We start from the raw sequence: 13,367 nt of genomic DNA, 5'->3' as shown, positions 1-13,367 counted from the left end.
GGAAAATCAAAAAGATATATTTGTTTTGATTTGAAAAAGCCACTATTTTGTACATTTGGAATCAGTTAATCAGTCTGATCAGACCCATTTTCACACTTCTTGCTTTACAAAATATAATTATAATCATTCAAGTTTGAGTCGTAAATTTTTACACATTTTAGTTCTCTCCGAAACGGTACGCGGCGCTGCAAACGTAGCTTCAACTTTGAACTTGGGAGCTTGGCCTCCCTGCATGCAATCATGCGTGGTTACAACTTTGATCACGTGTCTTACATTTTAAGTTTGATAATAATGTTTTGATTGTAATTGACAGAATTTCTATGATGGAGGAAGTAATATAAAAATGGGGATATAGTTTTCTCCTCATTTTCATTTATACAACACATGAATTAGTTATTATGAAAGTTTAATTAAATATTAAGCAAATGGAGCATGTATAACGTTTCCTACAAGAATGAATTTTTTATTAATTTTGTATATAAATGGAATTTATACTTATACAATTATTTCTGTGATATTTAAATAATTTTTGATCATATACATTTAATTGTTTAATTGTGTTATTTGTGAATATGAAATAAATATAAATAAGTGGTAAAATAAATTGAAATCAAAAATAATGATAATGTGTATATAATGCTCTGAAAATTTGCATATATGTGCATTATATAAAAGCTGCAAAATCAAAAAGCCCATGTGTATAATTACAATGAATTAATTATAATGTATTATAGTTTAATTCCTTTAAACTTTACTTTAGGTACTTTTGAAGTATAGTTCTATTTAAATAACACAAAGCAAAATGCAATCATTTAATAAAATACCATCCTTTGGAGATGATACTTTATCTGCTTGTATTCAAGATGAAATTAAAAATATAGATACTTACGGCAGTGATATAGAAAAATATTTCAAAAATACATTTCTTTCCAATGGAACAAATAAGTTAAATGATATTGATAAAGAATCTCAAATGAAGCAAAATGATGTGTTACATAATTTGGAGAATAAGACTAATTTAAATCAGAATGATTCAAATCATGAAGACTTTAAGAAAAGTATCACAAAATCAAAAATTATTAGTAAAACTAACTTATCAAATAAATTGAGAACTAAAGCTATTTCCTTAAAAGAGAGATCAAAATTATCTAATGTAGAAAAAGAAAATCTTAATATCAATTGTACAAAACGTTATCTTACATCTAATGCAAATACATTGACAAAACAATGTAATAAATCTGAAGCTTCAGTTTCGCGTGTTGATCACAGCGATATGAAAAATAAAAGTAAAAATAATCTAAGAAACGATACAAACAATATACAGTCATCAATTAGCAGTGTTGCAATAAGTAATGCTGAAAAATCATCAGGAATAAATTCTTTTATTTCTATTGTTCCGACTCAAGACAGACACAAATTAGCTTCGTGGGGTTTACCACCTAATATTTTTCAGGTAGTACATTTCAGTACTCTGTATTTTTATTTCAATTTTTGAATATCAAAAGTATAAATAACATTTGTTTCAATAGTATTTTATACTATTTATCATATTACAAAATGATAATTGTATTTTACAGAAATACGAAACACAAGGAATAAAAGAAATGTTTGCTTGGCAAGTAGAATGTTTATCCAATCATAAACTAATTGAAGAGAACCGTAATCTTATATATTCTGCACCAACTTCAGCAGGAAAAACATTAGTGGCAGAAATCCTAATGTTAAAAACAATATTAGAAAGAAGAAAGAAAGTGATTTTTATTTTACCATTTGTTTCTGTTGTAAGAGAGAAAATGTATTACTTTCAAGTAAGTTCGTATTTTATCAGTTTATTTGAATTTAGAAATGTTATATATTGTACAATTGTAAATATAACTTTATAGGATTTGTTATCTGATAGCGGTATTAGAGTTGAAGGATTTATGGGTGGTATTGCACCCCCTGGGGGGTTTGCAGCCACTCATGTTGCAATAGCAACAATTGAAAAAGCTAACTCTTTAGTAAATCGATTAATGGAAGAAAATGAGTTAATCAACTTAGGAGCTGTAGTAATTGATGAATTACATCTTGTTGGTGATCCAAACAGAGGCTATCTTCTTGAATTACTTTTGACTAAACTGAAGTATATGACACTTAGGTAATTAGATTTCACAGTAGAATATAATTATATATGTATATTAATAGAAGTTACATATTGCTACAGATATAAAAATTTTCATTTTGTTTTATTGTAGAAATGAAAATATTAATATACAGCTGATAGGTATGTCTGCAACACTTCCAAATTTATCGCTTCTAGCTGAGTGGTTAGATGCAGAATTATATAAAACAGATTTTAGACCAATACCACTGAATGAACAATGCAAGGTATTCAAATTACATAAAAATGTAATATTTACATAATTTAAAATTACTGGAAAGAATATTTTTACTTTCAGATTGGTAAATGTATCTATGATAATAAATTATGTCTTATCAGGACTTTAACATCAAATCCAGAATTAACTATGGATACAGATGATATTCTTCACTTATGTATTGAGACAATATCTGATGGACATAGTGTATTAATTTTTTGCCCAACAAAAAATTGGTGTGAAAAATTAGCAGAACAGATAGCATTTGCATTCTTTAAACTAGGTTTGTTTGCTAACGATTGTTACATATTTAATAGAGTTTCCGTTTATAATTATACATATAAATGTTATTTTATTTAGGTCGAGAAAATACAAGACTTGGTGAAACTTTAAGACAACAATTAGATTCCACATTAATATCTGAAACATTAGAGCAATTAAAACGTAGTCCTACGGGTTTAGATAATGTATTGAAGAATACTGTTTCATTTGGAATTGCTTTTCACCATGCTGGTCTCACTATGGACGAACGCGATATCTTAGAAGGTTCTTTTAGGTACTTGTATAGTTATTCTAATTATTAGCACTCAAAAAGCTGTAACTAAATATTATCTGTTATTTCAGATCTGGATCTTTAAGAGTTCTTATTGCAACATCCACCTTAAGTAGTGGAGTCAACTTACCAGCAAGAAGAGTAATAATTAGATCTCCTATGTTTGGTGGTAAATTATTAGATATTCTTACCTATAAACAAATGATAGGGCGTGCAGGTAGAATGGGAAAAGATACAGCAGGTAAAATAAGATAATAAGAAAAATGATTTAATTTTATGCATTTAAATAAAAGGCATTTTGTATTTTAATAGGTGAAAGTATACTTATGTGTAAATCAAGTGAGCAAAAAGTAGCTGAAACATTACTGTCAGGTACTTTAGAACCTATTGAATCTTGTCTTGAAGATTCAGGACCTTTAATTCGAGCTCTTTTAGAAGCTATAGCTAGTGAAGTTGTATATACACCATCAGATCTTGAATTGTACACTAAATGTACGTTGATAAATTTAAGTGATAAGAGTACATCGAAAAATCCCTTAAATGAAGCAATGAAATTTTTAATAGATAATGAATTCTTATTGTATGTATGTTTATAAAGGGTGTTTACAAATTGTTATATTAATCAGTACACTTTATTTCACTGTTTTGTATTATAATATTATTTAGATCACAAAAAACAGAAGAAGGAAATAGATGGGTAGCTACAGCTTTTGGAAAAGCATGTTTAGCAGCTTCTGTACCACCTATAGATGGTTTGATCCTGCTTGAAGAGCTTCAAAAAGCAAGGCGATGTTTTGTCTTAGATACAGAATTACATGTCATATATTTAGTAACTCCACTCAGTTCTGGAAATCAAATTGGGACGATTGATTGGATGGTTTTCCTCGAATTGTGGAAGTCACTTTCGGAAAGTGAACGCAGAGTTGGTCAACTTGTTGGTGTTGAAGAACGATTTTTAACATCAGCTATTAAGGGCATTACACGACAAGGAAAAACAGTACATATTTTAATAAACATTTAATTATTGCATTAGTGCTAACTTTCATTATCACAATATATATCTTAAAAATTTTATTTCCAGCTCAGTATACATAAAAGGTTCTATACTGCATTAGCTTTATATGATTTAGTACGAGAAGTCCCTCTTAATACAGTTTGTAAAAAGTATGGCTGTTGTCGCGGAGTTCTCCAAAGTTTACAACAATCTGCTTCTACTTTTGCTGGTAATATCACCTTATGTTCACATTTTTTGTAAGAAAATAAAATGCATAATACTATTACTACACATTTAAAATGTATGTTTAGGAATGATCACTCAATTTTGTAAGCAGCTGGGTTGGGATTGTATGGAATTGCTTGTTTCTCAATTTCAAACGCGTTTACAATTCGGCGTGTGCAGAGAATTACTAGATTTATTGCGTCTTCCAATGTTAAATGGATTACGTGCCAGAAGTCTTTACAAACAAGGAATCACGTGCGTAGCAGAGTTAGCTATTGCTAATGAACTTGATGTTGAACGAGCGCTTTACAAAGCACTTCCATTTGAAAGGTACGCTTATTGCAACAATATTTCAATCATATTGAGATCATATTTAATCACTTATAGAAAATTTAAATGTGCAAAAAGGTACAAAATGCGAATAATATGCAAAAATATACAAAATAAATAAAGTAGAATAGATGCTGTAATATTTAGAGAATGAAAAACATTTCCGCTTAGATTCAAATTTTTTAATTGTGTTTATGAAAATATACATTTTCATGAACGTCCATAGTATATAAAAATAATTTCTAAAAATATTGAACGGATAAATTACATTTCAGTGAAAAAGAACAAGACGGTGAACATGAATCAGAAGCAATAAAACGAAATAAAATACGGACAATATTTGTTACTGGAAAAGATGGTTTAACGACTTACGAAGCTGCAGTCATGTTGGTACACGAAGCTAGAGCGTTAGTTCAGGTATTAGATTGTTATTCTCAAATTGGATATTTTTTATTTACGTTAAAAATTAATAATTCATCATTTAATTACAGAATGAATTAAAATTGCAAAATATGTCATGGAAGCAGAACGAACAATCTATTACAAATGAATCTTGCTCTGTAACAAGTTCACTAATGCAGCAAGATACACGACACGATACAAAATGTACAAATCCACAAACAAGTATTGAAATTTCTTTAAGTAACAATTCTCAGAATAAAATCAATACAAATAATAATGCATTTCAAAATAAACATGTTCAGAACTCAAATTCAGTCATTAACAAAAATATCAATTTTGTTAGTGAAGAAAAAGATTTAGCAAACCAGCAACTATGTGAAAAAATTAAAGATGATATAAATACATTAAAAAGTTTCAAAAGTAATATAGACAATATAGCTCAAGAAAATAAAAGTAACAGTACCAAACTTACTAATCAATTATTGCAAATAGATATACCAGAATTTCTGAGTTCTCCAACTGAAAAGTTTTTCTCTGATTTCTTTGATTACGATAGTCCCAAAATAAATGATTTTGAGGAAAGAAGAGATAGTGAATCATTACTCTGTTTCAAAAACAGTGAGAAGAGTCGAATTCAAAATTTAACGATCAAGCATTCCGTGAATGATGTACAAAATGCTGAAGATGCGATACTCACTAAGAAAATAAAAACTTTAAATGGAGTAGATACTGTAATATCAGCTAGTGAAAATGGAGTTTCACGTTTATCCAGTTTTGAAAAGGATATGAAATTAAGAGTTTCGGGAAGTCCGAGTTTATTTGATGATACTTTAAATCTTGATACACAAATATGCAATGTTCTTGAGCAAAATATAGACTCATTGCAATTCTCAGAATTTGAGGAATCTAAACTGTCTGATATTAAAATAATAGATGAAAATAAAACAAAAACATGTGTGCAAAATATTCAAAACACTAATAAAATACAACTAGAGAAAAATACGGAAGATAAACATATAATAAACAAGAACTCTATGAATGTTACAAATTCGCAAATGAAACAAAGCATGTTTTCATGGAAAGATGACTCTTGGAACGAGTCAAAAGGAATAACAGAAAAATTGAATCAATTTAATAAAATGAATAATGAAGAGGTATTAGTTAAATGTCATATCAAAGATGTAAAAAATACAAATATACAGCATACAGACATTCCTGGAACTAGTTTTTCAACACCAGAAATAAAAAAAAAGAATACTACAAGGTGTGAAAAAACTGTAGATGTTTCACATGATTTGAAAATAATATCACAGAAACGTAGATTTAAAGACATTGCAACGGAAAGATCACCAGTGGCAAATGTAGTTATCTTCAGTAAAAATCGTGGGGCATCATTAGACTCAAACAAGTCCGATTCAGATGACATTATTATTGCTTCACAAAATATAGATTCACCTGCTGCAAGTATTAAGTTGCGAACCAGATTAGATTCTGCAAAGAAACAAAAGATATTAACACAAAAAATACCCAATCGTATAATAGATAATACAGCAAAATGTAAGGATTCTGTATCAAATATGATACAAACCGAAAATTATAAGATTACACCAAAATTGAAAAATTTTATAACTAAAGATCGTAGTACAGATAGCATGATTTCAAATTCGGATGAAGATGTGCCTATAACATCAAAAAAAGATTTACAAAAATCTAAAATTAGTTTTAAAAAACTACAAAAAAATCCTGAAACAGATTTACAAATTAATAAAACTGCAAACAACATAAATGAGACAGTTAATTGGAATACATTAAATATTATAAAAGTCGGAAGTGATAGAGGAACATTTAACTTATTTAAACGCGAAGTAATGCAAAAGCGATATATTGCACTAGCTTTAAATTGTGAACAGTATAATAATGACGCAAATAATATAGGCTCCAAAATTATTAGTTCCACTAGTCTAGAAAGGAAAAAAAGGTCCAGAAGATCAGATAATTACATTCATGCAGATAAAAAATTATGCGGTGCTGCTATTTCTTGGGAAAATAATATTGCATATTACATTTCGTTTTCTAATGAGCAAGGTATTTAGAATTGTATTTTTATTAACGTTGTTATATTCAAAAATTACCAAAACAATATGTTTCCAGAGTTAAAAATTCCAGCCAAAGAACAAATGAAATTATTAAAAGAAGTATTGACTAACTCATTTTTGTATGTAAAATGTTTTGCAACCAAAGAAGTATTTAAAACCATATACGAGTGTTGCGGAATTTCTACAAATTGTAAATTTTTAGATCCGAATGTAGCAAATTGGTTATTTGAAAGCAGTATTAATGAAAAGAATTTTAATGAAATGGTAAAGCAGACCACTATTTTTTATGTGACTTATAATCTTTAGTATTTACTATAAAAGTATATTTGCAAATGATATATCATGGTTATTACATTTAAATAATTGTTTAAATTATAAATAGGTAAAAGAATATTTTCCACAAGGATGCTTCATAACAAAACGGATAGGTGCATGTTATGACACAGGTCCTGGGTTGAATATTAGAAGTTCAATACCAGGAGAATTCAGAGCATCTGCTGAAGCTGTACTCACATGGCATATAACAGATGCCCTATTAGATAAATTAGAGCAATTAAGTCCAATGTTGCTATACACATTTAAAGGTATTGAACTACCTTTTACTAACATGTAACATTTTTCTATTATTATTATGTATTTACTTCTTTTGATAAAATTTTAATTTATATTACAGATGTTGAAATGAAGACAGTAACTTTGCTAGCGTGCATGGAATTAACTGGTTTGGGTGTGTCTTTAAAATCATTACAAGATTTATCTTCTGTTATTCGTCAAGAAATGACATCATTAGAACAACGAGCATATACATTAGCTGGAAAGAAGTTTAACTTTTCTTCCAGCAAAGAAGTTGGAGAGGTTTTTAATATACTTTTACAATATATTTTATTTATAACTGTTTAAATCTTATTAATTAAGTGTTAAATCATATAGATTGTAGGTTTATCAAAAGGGAAAACAGTTAGTGTTAATAAGGCTGTATTGCGACAATCTGATCATCCAATATCTAGCCTTGTTATTTCGTGGCGTAAATTAAATGCAACCCAATCTAAAGTGTGTATATAAACGAAAATAAAAATCTAAAAAGTATTTCTTATTGTGCATAAAAAATATTAACTAATATTTTATGTTGTAGATTGTTTATCCAATATTGAATTTGGCTCAACAAAGTTGTCGTATTCACAGCAACTGTGTTATGCGCACATTAACAGGCAGAATTTCAATGCATGAACCAAATTTGCAAAATGTACCAAAAGATTTTAATTCTGAAGATCATAGTTTTGTAATAAGTGTTCGAATGGCGTTTGTTCCTGCAATTGGAAATGTTATATTATCAGCAGACTACTGTCAACTTGAATTAAGAATATTAGCTCATTTTTCGAAAGATACAACATTGTGTGATATTATGAGAAAACCAGGTGACATATTTAAAAATATTGCAGCAAACTGGAACCATGTATCTGAAGATGCGGTAAATAATATCAGACATGTACAGTATGTTTGCTTGCTTAAAATATGTATTAATTAAAGTAATATGGTTTCGTTAATAGGTTGACGACGAAATGCGCCAACACACAAAACAATTGTGCTATGGAATGATCTATGGGATGGGAGTGAAAACACTTGCTGAAAATTTGTCCGTAGATGAAGATAAAGCCAAAGAATTTTTACAAACTTTTATGAATGCATATCCAGGTATATCTAAATGGTTAAATAGAGTATTGGAAGAAGCACGTACAAATGGATATGTATCAACAATTTTAGAAAGACGCAGAATGCTTCCTGGATTAACAAGCACAAATTTATCAGAAAAATGTAAATTTTATGGTGTTTCAATTTTTTTTTATAAAGCATAACACAATTTAATCAATAATTAAACTTAACGTAATCAAACTTTTCTAAATACAAATAAATAAATTATTGTCATTGTTTCATTATATAGCACAAGCGGAACGTCAAGCAATAAATACTAAAGTTCAAGGTTCTGCAGCAGATATTGTGAAAAAAGCAATGGTGAATATAGAAGAAAGGTTACGATTTGAATTTCCAACTTCAGCAGCTATTATGCCTGTTGTTCAGTCAACACGTAAATTAAGAAGTAGTAGTAAAATAGCACAACAAAGAGGTGGCTATTTAGTACTACAACTTCACGATGAATTATTGTATGAGGTAAGGATTTAATGAGCTTCAGTTTGTATAATTAAATAAATTTTTTTTAAACAGATAATGAAAATGTTCCCTAATCTCAATAGGTAAATATAAATGACTTACGACAGTTTGCAACAATAGTAAAAGAATCAATGGAACAAGTATGTCAGCTTGCAGTGCCATTACCTGTAAAACTTAAAGCTGGACCTGCCTGGGGAGATCTTTCCGAATATAATTTTTAAAGTTGATGTTTTTATTATTAATTTTTTCTACTAATGGTAGTAGTGCTTATAAATACTCGTCCTACATTTATATACTTTTTAAACACGTTTATACATATTTATATACTTTTAACAGCAGATCATGTTTCACAATTTTTACTGTTTAAAGTATGTATTATTTATTAAATTATTATGCGTTTTTGCATACACGTTCAATGATGTGAGTTATACACATTTATATCATCTTGTTAGTATATTTTTTAAATTATAATTTAAAATAATGAATTGTATATTTAAATTTTACAAGTGATCAGTATATTATAATATTCTACAGAATCGAACAATAATTTAACTATCAAATTTTAGTATAAGAACTGCTTTGTTTTTTCAAATTTTATATTATCAAAATAAAAAACACAATTTGAGAATATTACATATGTAAATACAAATATTTCTGAGTTTCTACTTATTAATTCCTACCAATCTCTATATAAAGATACGTAAATAAAGTCAGTTGTGCAACATTATTAAACTGTACAATAAATTAAAAAAAATTAATTATTTATTATTCTATACGAATGAACATGTAAATCTTATTCTACATATATTTAAAAAAATATTCCTTAAATTGTATCACAAGGTGGTGCCAGTGATTGATGTAGTTTTGTGACCGCTGTTTGTACTATCTGCTGGAAAGTTTCATCTTCTTTACTGGTTACTTCCAAATTCAATAAATCTATATGCGCTTTTTTTCCATCAACTGTTACATATAATTTTTCTCCCTTAAAAATCTTAGGAACAGAATCTTCACCAAACATTTCTTGAAGCATTTCTATCAAGCACTCCTTAAAGTGCATTCTATCCATTTTCGTGGGTGCTGGCAATACTTTAGGTGGTTGTTCCATCATTTCAGCTTGTAATATTGCAGTTAAAACAGAATCTGCATACATATCATTTACAGGTGTTGCAATCCATTCCATAGTAACAATTTTTCCATCGATTGTAACGTCAACATTTTTAAAAATACGTAACTTTTTATCATCAATGACTTCTAAATTTCCAGCAATTTGAGTTAGAAGATGCTTTAATACTGGTAGTGATGCTGAAAAATATACACTTTGTCTTTGAATAACTTGGCTCATACTCATATCTGTATATTTTGACAAATCACAAGGTGCTAGCATGTGATAATTAAAATTTCTCTTAACTAAAACTCCAGATAATGTTTGTCCTGGTTTTGGTGTTTCCATTGCTAATGTACCCATTACTTTGGCAGTTTTTTCTCCCCTGAAGTACAATTCTACTGCAACTGTATTCCGAGGATTATGTATTTCCATTGTCGTATTAGGATCATCCTCATATTCTCGTTGTAACGCAGCTTTTAATCTTCCCATTTCATTTTGTTCTCCATGCACAAGCACAACATGGGGAGGTTTTAAAATACGTATAAATTCTGAAGTTTGCTGGTAATCTGTATGTGCTGAGAATGATATGTAATCAACAGACATTTTTAGTGGTAGTTTTTGTCCAGACATAGTTGTAATTTCTTCAGGTTCCGATAAGATAGTTTTTGCCAAAGTTCCTTCTACACAATAGCCAGCTATTATAACTCCATTTTTTGCATCTGTACACCATGATTCAAATAATTCTCTTGACAAACCACTTTGCATCATGCCAGGAGAAGCCATCACTACACATGGTCCAATATCTTCAAAATGATCAATGCCTTTTAAATTAGAAATATGCTTGAATACAAAAGGATTATTGATTGCTATTTGTCTTCTAATTTTATCATTCATTGCATTCACATAAGTTTGGTAAACAGCCATACATTTTTTTGCTAAAGAAGAAGCATAATATATAGGAATTTCATGAAGCTCTGGGTGTTGACTCCAATACTCGTCTAAAATAAGGAGAAGCTCTTGTGCTCTACCTAATGCAAATACTGGTATTAAACATCTTCCACCTCTATTAACAATTTCATGAACTAAATTTGTAAATCTTCCTTCACGATCTTCTCTTTTTTCATGTATATGTGTTCCATAAGTAGACTCAGTAATTAAGACATCCGGGTGAATATTTGGAATTTCAGCAGCCATTAAATGTCTATCTTCCTGTCGACTGAAATCACCAGTATACAAAATTTTAACACCAGCTATTTCTATCATAAACATAGCAGCTCCTAATACATGTCCAGCATTATAGGCCCAAAATTTTATTCCGAATACATCTTTTTCTTCATGGAAATTAATCGTCTCTATTTTATCCATACTTGTTTCAAGGTCTGATTCAGTATATAACATTTGCTCTGTGGCAATATTGCTTACTTTGATGTAATCAGATAATAGCCAACGATAAATAGCTTTAGTGGCATGTGTCATGAAACATCGACCTTTAAAACTTGTTTTCTGTAGAAACCATGGTAAAGCTCCGCAATGATCCAAATGAAAATGTGAAATTAATAATAAATCAATTTCATCTGCTTCTACTAAATCTACAAAAGGTAATGCATCCATTCCAGATAAACCTGGATGAATGCCACAATCTAACATAATTTTTTTTCCTTTGAATTCTAACATAATACATGATCTTCCTACTTCTTGTCCTGCACCAAGTGGTCTAATCGATAATAAATCACTTTCCTCTGCTGGCACTTGTGTATCTGGTTTCCTCTTTACAGACATTTTTTATGCTTATTATACAATAATAAAATAAAAACCAAAAATATTATATCTTCATAGTTCTATATTTCTTACATTCATAAGGTATGTTTTCGTTTATACGTTTGTTAGGTTATGTGCAAAATAATGCACATTTTTTTCGTAACTGTTGTGTATGAACGTATCTTTGTATGAACGTATGAACTTATCCTTGTTCGTTAAAGAAAACTCTTCATATACTATGTTTGTCACGAATAATATTAAAATAAGGATTAAAAGATTGTTTTGTCAATTTAATAATTAATATATATAGAAGATATTACATACATGATGATATTGTATGAAACAAATTATTGATATTCTTTGCTATTTATGTGTTACGAACAAACAAAAATTACATTAGTGTGTAAATAGTTAATAATAAATCGTAACTTTTCAAACGTAACCTACACCATGTGTAGGACAGAGATCAAGTTTCTACATTTTCTTATGGCGTGCGTACGTGTAAAATACAGTAAGAGCATACATTTATATACGTACATATAAATATGCATATGATACATGCGGTACGGAAAATGTAAGTGTGTTACAAAATTTATGTTAAATATATATGTATAATGTGATTTATATTTAACGTATTTTGCAAAATGCGAATGAAAATGTTTTCTAAATTGATATCTTTCTTCCTGTAAATGTTTTAAAATTTAGTACAAAATTTATATAGGTTTAATATTTTCTATTAAATACTTTTCTTTCATTATAGGATTTCAGACCCATACCCTTTTTCTTTTAATGAGAATACATTTCATTGATGTCTACTTTACATAATAATCTATAATCATAAAGCAATTTTGACAACTTGCATGCAAAATAAAATCTGTATACATTTACATAATTTCATTTTAACTTTAATTCGCAATAGAAAAAGTTACATATATATACATACATAATACATATATAACTTGAATACCTGACCTGCAGATGCATAATCAAATATATGTGTGTGTGTTTCTTAAATTATGTTCAGTTTAACCAATAGATGGCGTTTACATAAGCATTTGTTTCAGTTATATAATCCCTACAAAATTTGACTTTACTTTTGGTATTTTACAAAAAAAAAAGTACCTATTTGTTAGCTAATTCTTTTAACAAGTATACATAAGCTTATTTTATTAGCTATGAAAATATTCATTGTATTTTTTATATTAGTTATATTATCTATATGAATTGGAAATATATGGTAAAATTAGACTTAACAAGAATATAAAAGTTACAGAATAGCAAATGTGTTAAATATTTATAGAATATTTAATGTAATACAGTAAATATTTATAAAATATTTATAGAAATTATATAGAATATTTCTTTGTATTACCTATATAAA

At 28.5% G+C, this 13,367-nt stretch overlaps 2 protein-coding genes across 2 annotated transcripts; one reads left to right on the top strand and one right to left on the bottom strand.

Moving 5' to 3' along the window:
• Window positions 1-802: 802 nt before the first annotated feature.
• Dnapol-theta (DNA polymerase theta) lies at window positions 803-9,484 on the top strand. Its single transcript, XM_076378289.1, has 21 exons — window positions 803-1,453; window positions 1,578-1,808; window positions 1,884-2,137; window positions 2,235-2,367; window positions 2,439-2,640; window positions 2,718-2,913; window positions 2,982-3,151; window positions 3,223-3,490; window positions 3,577-3,907; window positions 3,992-4,133; window positions 4,216-4,459; window positions 4,735-4,876; window positions 4,951-6,946; window positions 7,013-7,221; window positions 7,340-7,541; window positions 7,631-7,812; window positions 7,888-8,007; window positions 8,090-8,425; window positions 8,505-8,769; window positions 8,897-9,123; window positions 9,207-9,484. Exons 1-21 carry the CDS (start codon window positions 803-805, stop codon window positions 9,342-9,344), a joined length of 6,639 nt encoding a protein of 2,212 aa, XP_076234404.1. The 3' UTR covers window positions 9,345-9,484.
• A 258-nt stretch (window positions 9,485-9,742) lies between these two features.
• Cpsf73 (cleavage and polyadenylation specificity factor 73) lies at window positions 9,743-12,475 on the bottom strand. The gene is made up of 2 exons (XM_076378301.1): window positions 12,311-12,475; window positions 9,743-12,222 (listed from the first exon to the last, which is right to left on the bottom strand). The coding sequence occupies exon 2, from the start codon at window positions 12,005-12,007 to the stop codon at window positions 9,947-9,949; it is 2,061 nt and encodes a 686-aa protein (XP_076234416.1). The 5' UTR covers window positions 12,008-12,222; window positions 12,311-12,475; the 3' UTR covers window positions 9,743-9,946.
• Window positions 12,476-13,367: the final 892 nt, after the last annotated feature.

Source organism: Calliopsis andreniformis, chromosome 1, assembly GCF_051401765.1.
Source record: "Calliopsis andreniformis isolate RMS-2024a chromosome 1, iyCalAndr_principal, whole genome shotgun sequence".
Lineage (NCBI taxonomy): Eukaryota > Metazoa > Arthropoda > Insecta > Hymenoptera > Andrenidae > Calliopsis > Calliopsis andreniformis.
This window is presented reverse-complemented; position numbering and strand designations above follow the sequence as displayed.